This window comes from Arachis hypogaea, chromosome 1, assembly GCF_003086295.3.
Source record: "Arachis hypogaea cultivar Tifrunner chromosome 1, arahy.Tifrunner.gnm2.J5K5, whole genome shotgun sequence".
Lineage (NCBI taxonomy): Eukaryota > Viridiplantae > Streptophyta > Magnoliopsida > Fabales > Fabaceae > Arachis > Arachis hypogaea.
The window spans coordinates 81,611,177-81,621,569 of record NC_092036.1 but is presented as its reverse complement, the minus strand read 5'-3'; the positions used below and the strand labels follow the sequence as shown (position 1 = coordinate 81,621,569).

At 33.6% G+C, this 10,393-nt stretch overlaps 1 protein-coding gene across 1 annotated transcript; it reads right to left on the bottom strand.

The window, feature by feature from the left end:
* Nucleotides 1–813: 813 nt before the first annotated feature.
* Nucleotides 814–8,370, bottom strand: LOC112695379 (protein TORMOZ EMBRYO DEFECTIVE). Its single transcript, XM_025747702.3, has 14 exons — nt 7,904–8,370; nt 7,633–7,815; nt 6,739–6,909; nt 6,157–6,371; nt 5,302–5,584; nt 4,569–4,703; nt 4,254–4,372; nt 3,402–3,558; nt 3,016–3,262; nt 2,860–2,936; nt 2,654–2,773; nt 1,946–2,076; nt 1,705–1,879; nt 814–1,371 (listed from the first exon to the last, which is right to left on the bottom strand). The coding sequence occupies exons 1-14, from the start codon at nt 8,198–8,200 to the stop codon at nt 1,030–1,032; spliced, it is 2,652 nt and encodes an 883-aa protein (XP_025603487.1). The 5' UTR covers nt 8,201–8,370; the 3' UTR covers nt 814–1,029.
* Nucleotides 8,371–10,393: the final 2,023 nt, after the last annotated feature.

Genomic DNA, 10,393 nt, shown 5'->3' with positions numbered 1-10,393 from the left:
AAATAGTGCTCATGGGTTTCTTCTCTTTCTCCCCTTTCAGCTGGTGTGGGTGTGTTTGTGATTGTGTTGTGCTGAGTTGGTTCATTAACGAACCCTTCTATATGTAGAGCTTGGGCCCAACTTAGACTCAGTCCAACCCGTTAGCGTTTTTTGCCCGTTTGGCCAAACTTTAGGCCAAACATTTAACACTAACGCCCAGTTTTTCATTTCTAATTTTTTTTCTAAGGTTTTTTATTATTTCCACTTTTTCTCGTGCGGTACCGGCCAGACTTAAAGCAGTTTAACCGGTTCGACTGCCAGTTCGCAATTTTTCACAGTTTTTCGCAGAAAATATATTTTCTAACTCAGAAAAACTTACTGAGTCCAAAAATTATATTTAAATCCCCAAATTCTCATCCTAACTTCCCAAAATTTAATTTAGACATTTAAATTATTTTATTCGTAAAAAATTCGGTCCAAACTCACATCAATATTTCAAGTAACCCTCAAAACACCTCTCTATATTGATATTTAAAGTAACCCTCGAAACACCTCTATATTGATATTTAAAGAAAACTATACTAATTTGATCTCTCATTTTTGTAAAGATAATTCTAAAATAAATAGTGAAAATCGAATCCAATTCCTTTAAGTCATACTTTTCACGGATATTTTAACTAAATTAATATTCTTTTTATATTTACTATATTATATATAAAAACTAACTAATAAAAATGCAACTTGACGGATATGGAATCCTTGACGAAACACTTAAAAGTATGAATGAATGTAATCATATCACAGATGAGGGTATTCCTTCAATAGATACTATACTTTTAGATGAGAAGCTGAAGCAAAATTTCTATTTCACATTCAGAGCATGACTTGAAAAGGTAATCTACAATGAAGAATGAAATAGGGATACAACTACATCAGCTAAGCTTACATCTCAAAATTGACAGCAATATTTCAGCTTATACAATTGTAAAACGATACTAACGTTTCAAAATCAGACCAAAACATCTTTTACACGGATGAGAGCATTAACTCCTATGCCAGTAACTGTATAGTTTCAACCTTCTTGTAAGCTACGTCCTTCACTTTCTTAATGGAACCGTGTCTTGATTTGCTTGATTTTTTCCTTTTCTTTGAAACAGTAGCATTTTTTTGAGGATCTTCCTCCTCAACAACGTGCTGTTTATCTATAATGTTGTCAGACTGCAAAGGAATCTCTGCCGTAAATTCTGTTTGTTGATTCTCTGGTTCGATAACTGACATTCCTGATAGAATGTAGTTTAACAAAAATGTGCTTCTTACAAGTCTGTCAATCCGGACAAAGTGCCTCTGGCTATACGCGATAAGACCTTCAAGAAGTTCACCAATCCCTTTAATCTGAAATGTCCCATGAGAAAATATTCATTAATTTTCCCTGAGAAAATGCAATTTATTTATTTATTATTATACAAGAACATTAAACATGACATTATTATTATTATTATTATTATTATTATTATTATCATTATTATCACTATCATTATCATTATCATTATTATTTTGCAGAAGATGCAAATGTAACAGACAATAAAATACACGAATGTAAGAAGTCCTAGACCACAATTGATAATCAGCAAAAGCAATTCAGTCACTAAGCTTAGCATCAAAATATGCAAGAAATTCATTATCGGTTGTATTAAGACTCTAGAAAAGGTCCCAGAAGAAAAGCACCTGAACTATTTCTGTTGGAGGAAAGATGTTGAAAGCTCTGAAAAGCACAAACTGTGAAACATAACAGTGCTTTGGTTTTGTATTCCATTCTCGAACATAATTAAATAATACACGAAGCTCTTCACCACCCAAGCCCTTTAGTGCTCTGTCTATATGATCTTCAGCCCCTCTCTTCCTGCAAAACAGTCGGTCTAGAGTATGCCAATAGAAAATTTAGAAAATGAAATAGATTAATGCTAACCTGCAAATGCCTGCAAATAACTCAAAAAGCTTATGGGGTCTTCGCAGCTCAAATGCAAGTTGGATAGCTTTAGTATAGTCAGCATCAGAGATAGCATTCTGTAGCTCTTGACCTTTCAAAACCCCCTCTTCCTGCATCAAGGTTAGAAATCACGTTGTCTTTCTAGTCCACACAGAACACAGGTTACATTAAATGGAAGGAAAGACGCAGAAATCTATGATAAAACCACATCATCCTTTAACACTAGAGTATGTTGTGTCTTGCAACATCGGATTAACAAGAAACATCTGTTACTGTTAGCATCATAAACAGAATCATCTAATTTAAAATGAGGTCGAAATATTGCTTCAATTTGGTGATTACAAATACCCTATGCAACTTTAGGTAGTCCAATTTTTTGCTAGTTAGTTTGATATATATATATATATAACATAGAGCAAGATGCACAAACTGCATTATAATTAAACAAATAATTTTTCAAGATGTAGATGCTTCATATGATTTAGTTCATTTCATATATTGTGGCACTCAATTGTTTATCTTACTTAGAAACAGTATCCAAAATAAAAACTGCAGATATTGTAACAGAAAATTTGCATAATAAATATTACCAATCAGTAATTCAGCATATCTTAAACAACCAGCACTCTGGCCCCAAACAATAAATATGGATATATATATACACACAACGAATTTAATTTAACTCACCTCTTTGCGGAAAGCTTCTTCTTTGTCTGCTGCAGTGGAATCATACCATAGATTGACAACAGCATCACTGCCACCAGTTGCAAGCATTTCCGTCTTCCTACCTACAGCCAAGGCCCATACCTGCAAGCCAAATTACTTCAGCAAAAGAAACACAGAAGCTTGAATTCTTTCATTTGTATGGAAACATTTCATGAGGAAAATGGTACCTTGTCTTCATGATTATCATAAGTCGCAACACATTCATTAGTCTTTACAGTCCATAGCTTTACCAAACCATCAGCCCCTGAAACATTGATCAGGTTTATCACACATGCAATAAAAAAGTTGCAAGGACCCAAAAGCAGCTAGATATGGCCTCATACCGCAGGACACAATTTGTGTTCCTCGAGTAACAAACAATGCTCGTAACACACTTGAAGTGTGTCCTTCAAATGTCTTCAGACATGAGCCATCGGATATAGCCCATATCCTTATTGTCTTATCCCCAGATGCTGTTACAACACACTGATCAACAGGAGAAAATTCGACAGACCAAATTCCCCTCTTATGCCCTCTAAGAACAACTACAGATACAAGATCCGGAAGTCTCCAAATACAAGCTGTACGATCCTGATGGAAACAAGTTAGATGTTGATGGTAAATACAGTGAAAACACTTTCTCAATAAATGAATATAGGAAAAAGCTATTATTAGTAGGGAATAATATAAACTGTAAAAGGGCCAAATAAAGCTCTAATTTCAGATATACCTGAGAACCACTACATACTAAACTATCGTTTGGAGCAATAGCTACAGAATTGATGTCTTTATCATGTGCAGCAACAACAGCTTTTGCTTTTAAATTAATTGCCATTGTCATATCATCTGAAAGACCATTCATGCTCCACACTTTAAGAGTATGATCACTGAGAAAGATTAACAAAAAGTGGTAAGAAATAAATTTGAACAATTAAGTACCAAGAAATATCTTTCAGGATTAAAAACCAAAATTTCAGCAATAACCTCAGCAGTGTATAATGTAAGCTCATATATTGGTAGGAACAAGTATGTCGAATTTGATGTTTGATGAAAATGATCCTTTGCTTGATAATAGAGACAAACAACTAGCTTGCATGAACAGGTCAAAAGCATAGAAGTTCTTGTTATAAATTCAATGCTTTTCTTTTTTATAGGAAATAGTAATCACATTTGTGATTAAAAGACTAAACATAAGAAATAAATTTGAACAATTATCAAGAAATATCTTTCAGAATTAAAAACCAAAATTTCAGCAATAAACTCAGCAGTGTATAACGTAAGCTCATATATTGGTAGGAACAAGTATGTCAAATTTGATTTTTGATGAAAATGATCCTTTGCTTGATAATAGAGACAAACAACTGGCTTCCATGAACAAGTCAAAAGCATAGAAGTTCTTGTACAAATTCAATGCTTTTCTTTTTGTATAGGAAATAGTAATCACATTTGTGATTAAAAGACTAAATGTCTAAACATAAGAAATGGGATAAAGGGAGTCAGAGTGCAGGTACTTACATGGAGTTAAAAAGTAAATAATATAGCTCTGTAGAGAATTAAACATAAATAAATGCATCAAACTTACCTACTACCACTAACGAAGAAGTCCCGTTTTCTTTTTGAAAAAGCAACAGCTCCAACAGCTCCCATGTGACCTACGCCAACTCCAATGCAGCTTTTACTTTCTGCTTCCCACAATCTAACCTATACAGTGACAATGAGTACAGATGCAAACATTTAATATACATAAGACTTTATCAGAGTGCTCTCTACACACATATCATGAACTCAATCAACACTAGTTAGCATTTGAACTGGAACACCAAGGATACTGCTTCCCCTGTAGAAGGAAATGCAAAATATTTACAACAATTGAGGAAAAAAAGATGGGGGATCTTACACTGTTGTCTTTACTTCCAGTCACAATCAGTGATCTACCAGAACTTGATACACAGGTGTCAAGGCATAGAACAATTTCAGTATGACCAGATAAGACATAGGAACATGACATAGATGCAAGGTCATAAACCCGAACCTGCAAAAGTCCAGGAAGAGTTATATTTTAAGAACCAATAACAGCATCGCTCTTGTTTGACGAATGGAAAATAGTCACTACACAGAAGATCGAAAGGTGTTGAACCAAATCCTGATGACAAACTAACATGAAAACAAAGCAACCCCAAATACCAATTAGCATTTTCAGATATCACCACTCATTACAGCATAAATAAAACCAATAAACCATAATGATATTGAAAGTTTCAAATCATGAAAGTTGGGGATGTAGGAAATTTTCCAAAATGGAATTTCTCAGCAAAAGGAATCTTAATCCTCAAATACATAAATTTTTTTCATAAAAAAAAAGAAGCTTTATAGTGCTGATACTCAATCTTGAATGCAAACCACAGTTTAAAGTCATTACATATACAGACATGAATCATAGACAAATGTCATCATATTTAGCCGTCACCACTAGATAAACTTATTTAAGGAAAAACTTGTCCTTTTTCAGTATTAGTATGTTCAATGTGAAATTTGAAAAGGATTCCTAAAGAAGCCAGATTGTACATATATGTTGCAGGGTTATATTACAACAATTTGGGATTTTTACATAAAAAAGCAAATCTTCTCACCTGCTCAAGATTAGTAGCAAGAGCAAGGAACTTTTCATCATCCCCTACAAACTTCATATCCACAACCTCTTCATTATATCCTACCAATCTTTTGGTTAGATTTAATTGCAACAACTCTACAGTGCTCTCCAGAGAGTAAAATAAAAACTGTTGATCTGCAGTCACACAAAGCAGCCCTTGATCTGAGGGAAGCATAACAGCAGAAATAAAACCTCTTCGCAAGCCATCTTCATCTGTACTGGCTGTAACATCGGAAACCTTTTGCTCAAACAAGCAAACTGCACTGTGAATACAAAATATCCAATGAGGCAATGTTGTAATACCATCTTGATTGACACAATGTTGAAATAAATCCTCTTCACCACATTTATCAATTTTCTTTTCTAAAATAAACAAATAAATAAAATCATCATGTTCAACATTAATAACCAATTTTAAGTGTGTCAAATTATACAAACTGCCCACATTGGTATAACTCCAGCAAAACAAACCAAGATTTAGTTGCAAAGCTACGAACTTAAATTTTAGCATGCCTCCAATCATAGAACTATAGGTATATCTTTGCTTCAGGTTTTTTTGACAAAAAATCAGTTTTTTAAATATGAAAAAATTTCAGTTTTCACCTATTTATATAAATATCATAAAATAACAGATAAAATAAATTAAAAAAATACATTTTCCCGCATTATTTAACCCTGAAAAAAGCTAGATAGAGATTAGCTTTTGATTAAAATCAGTTTTTGGATTTGTCGCAACATATAAAAGAATCAAATAGTAAAAAGCACTTTCAAATAATTAAAACCAAACGCATCATAAATATTTAAACTAATAACAAATTTTTATATTTAACCCTACCCTTCAGAACCCCATATGTGCACAATGCCTCTTTCACCAACCGTAACAAAATAGAATGCTTGAGCAACAGCTCGTTTTTTTGCATTTTTCCCATATAAGTCCAGAGATGCAGCGAACGGACTCCCAGATCCAACCACGCAAACAGCTTCAACTGCCTCATTTGTGATGACAGTCTTCTTGCAGCTATAATCATGAAGGTCCCACAATGTTACAACCTGAAATAGTCCAGACAGCACTTTGTCAGTTTAGTAGAACGAATTGTTATACTTGGCATACTATTCATAATTCCTTGCATATAAATCATGCAACAAGTAAATTGTGAGTTCATCCCACACAAAATACCAAAAGGGAAAAGAACAGAATGCTTATAGCTTTCAATATTCCGGATTAAGGAGTTCCAAATATTTTGATGGTGATGCTAGTCCCATATGAGAGATGAACCATTAAAATACAAACAAGGAAAACTCAAAAGGAATGAATTAATACATAAAAGATAAAAAAGGAGACAAGACGACAAAAAAAAAACAAAAAAAGTGTCACAAGATAGAACAAAATGTAAGATAAGGTCTCATTAGAGTATGCCTTATCTCTTCCAGCACTAAGCAACGTCCATCCATCTTCAGATACTGCCAAGGAAGTCACAGCTGAGCGATGATTATCTAGTGTTGCAATGCAGTTCTTTTTCTTTGTCTTGGAAACATCCCAAACTCTCAAAGTTGCATGATCGCCACCATCATCACTGCCAGAAAAAAGCTGTGGAAACCAATAAAGGTAGAATTAGAAACTGGGAATGGTTCAAAGCAAGGGAAGAATAGAACAGGGAGAAAGGTCCAATTTGCACTAGACAGATCCAAAAAATTCCCCATCATGTCATTAAACCCCTCTCCTGCTGATGCTACAATGACCTCTGTTTAGACAGTAATTTTATGTGAAACCTTGAGGTTACTGAACTCCTCAGCTTGTATATTTACATACACTTTCTAATCATTACAATACTTACCAAAGATAAACACAATCATTCATAATTGATCCCAATTGATTCTAATCTAACCTAATTGACACTTTACAGCTAATAGGCTGAATATAATATCAACAACTTCTTGTCTTTAGAAACCATCAATTAAAATTTGAAAATAAAAACCATAAAATAGAAAAATGTTAAGTAACCACTAGCCAAGCTTGGGCTCCTCCCATGGTCCCATCCCGTCTGTTCAATCACACTGTCTGCATAGTTTTCCCCATACAATAAAAAGGGTGGAGAAGCAAGTCTGTTCTTCCATCAATTAGTCTTTTTCAACATGGAATCCATAGACCACCAGTATATGAATACAATTCAAATTCTCTATGAACTATCAACTGCTCTATATAATAACTCATTCCATAATATATACTTATAACCAAAATGCATGTATATGGACACCCTCACAAAGCACTCCAATTCAACAAAAACTGCAAATCAACTAGATCTTTACTTACAAGCTGTTTTTCAGGATCAGGATGGAACATAATACAAGAAACAACTCCACCATGACCTTTGAAGTAATGAGTGCAGTATCCACCATCCACATCCCAAACAAGCACCTTCCTATCAGCTCCACCGGTAGCGAGCAACCCTCCAGAAGGGTGACACGCCATGCACATAACAGGACCATCATGACCCTACACAAGCTCAGACCACAATCATATTTCAATTTCAATTTCAATTCCATCTTAATGTGAAAGCGAAATTCAATTCCGGAAATGTTACCTTCCAGGAGCGGACGCATTTGAGTGTGGAGAGATCCCAAACCCTGATTTGGCGGCTGTGGCTGGAAGAGAAGAGGAGCTTGTCGTCGGGGCTGAGTGTGAGGGCAGTGACGGACTCTGAGTCGCCGTCGAGAGTGGAGCGGATGGAGGAGGTGGCGGAGTCAACGATGTTGATGGAATCGGCAGAGGCGCATACGATGAAGGACGCGTCGGAGGAGACGGCATAGGCACCGCCGGCGTAGAACTGCTGAAGGGCAGGGACGCAGCGGTAGTTAGCCTTCAGTTTAAGGGGTTCCATTTTCTAGGGAGGGGAAAAGTTGGAATCCCCTGAGCGAGAATCGGAACTCAAGGGATTTTAGTTTACTGTCTAGGGTTTTCCTTTGCTGACGAATATGCTAGGGTTTAAGAACCAGAGTAGGGTTTTCAATTTAACAATTTTGCCTTTGTGTTTTTATTCTGCTCATATTCGTTTATTTTTGTCCACCTTTCTCTTTGTAACGAATTTTTTTATTTTAATAAATAAAATGGGGTAATTCTACCCTATTCTACTAAAGTAACATGTAATTTTTTTTTATCAAAAATAGGAAGAGTAACTTCTTAGGTGAATACGAAAAAACTAAATCATTTGAGTTATAACTCATTAACAAGTAACATGTAAATTACTTCATGATTTATCACATTTTAATTAGTCATTATATTAACCATAATTAAATTATTTTGTAATTAAATTATTATTTGAAATGAATAATTATATAATTTCTTAAAATATCAAAATTCCTCCCCTATAATCCTTCCAAGCATCGTCATTGCCGTTGTGGTAAGAAGCGCGTACGTGGTCACCATCTACTGATCTCTTTCTTCAATGCATCATCCTTAACGACATGTTGAATTCTCGTCGCCAGTAGCTTCGCCAGTATCGCCAGCACCGACGTATCGCTATCTCCTGCCCTCTCACTTGATCTCTCTTTCTGCTCCCGATCACCCCTTAACAACATAATTAATGGTTAATTTGATTATTAATTTTTTTATTAAAAAAACATATCTTTATTTAATTACATAATGGAACATATATATGTAAAATATTATATAATAAAATAAAATCATTCAGAGTACTTAAAACTATAATTAAAGTTAGAAACATACGAATATAATAGTAATTAGTAAAATTTGTACTTTAAACATATTTTATCATAAATAAACTATTTAAAAAATAAATAAATTTTTAAAATTAATAACACAAATTTAAAAAGATAAAATCTAACTTTTTTACAAGTATTTTTATAGTATTTTTATTCTTTTAATTTTTAGTTTATTGATACTTTATTAATTAATTAGTGATTAAACAAATTATTTTTATGAAAAATTATTTTTTGTATTATCTTAAAGAAAAGACCAATATAACATTTTTTAAAAAATAAGGTGAAAATCATCTTTTAAATAAAAAAATTTAATATTAAAATTTTTATATACAAAAAAAAATTGTATAGACATTTAAAAGATAAATATGAAATACATGCCTAAAATAAATAAAATAGACAAAATGGGAGTACTCTTGAGTAGGGGTTGCAAGTGGGGAAGTCCGTCCCGCCTAACGGCGGGTTGGCGGGCCGGCAGGCATCCTCTTTTTTTTTTTACTTTTAACTATTAAATAATATATAAAGGTATAAAAAAATCTCTCCTATTTTTTATTTTTAACTATTATAATTTTTATATTCACAAATATTAAAGTCTTTGTAATTATAAATATCTAATAAATATAATTATAAACCAAGTTTTCATCCAAAATATTAAAGTCTTTATAATTATAAATATCTAATAAATATAATTATAAACCAAGTTTTCATCCAAAATATAATTATAAATATTGCCTCTAAAACAAAATAAATATAATCCAAAACACTCAATTTTCATCTTCATTCTCCTGTAAGTTGGGTTGGGAAAAGTTGAGTTTTGACAAAAAAAATTGTAAAATTACCCCTTGCTAAAAAAATACTAAGTCCGGCGGGGAAGCCCTCTCCGCCCCGCCAAAACCCGCAGTTTAAGCGGTGCGGGTTAGGCGGGCTTTCGCTTTTTGTTACGTGGGCCGGCCCGACGGGTTTAGACCCATTTGCCACCCCTACTCTTGAGAAATAGAGAATTATATTAAATATCCTTGCAAATATTTTTTTATGTTGAATACAACTAAAAATGAATCTTTATGTCCCTTTTTCATTATTGTTGAACTCATTGTTATATATTCACATGAAATTGAAAAATACTCCATTACAAAAAAAATTTAAGTAGCTATAGCATCATCAGAAAAGATGATGAAAAGTAAAGAGTAACGAGCGATGATGAAGGGAACAGCACCATTTAATACTTGAGAGGCAAGAATCAATTTGCATCGCAGTGTTAGAGCTCACCAGTCTGGGCGGGTTGGTTCCAGACCATAGCCCTAAAAATCCCTCTTTTATAAAACTTTTATGGTTAATCAATCCTATACACGATGTTT

Coding starts and splice junctions, on each gene's coding strand:
- LOC112695379 (XM_025747702.3), bottom strand. CDS start 8,200: ATGGAACCCCTTAAACTGAAGGCTAACTACCGCTGCGTCCCTGCCCTT. Junction 5,585..6,156: donor CACATATGGGGTTCTGAAGG/GTAGGGTTAAAT, acceptor TTGTATTCACAG/TGCAGTTTGCTTGTTTGAGC. Junction 4,373..4,568: donor CTGGAAGTAAAGACAACAGT/GTAAGATCCCCC, acceptor GTCACTGTATAG/GTTAGATTGTGGGAAGCAGA.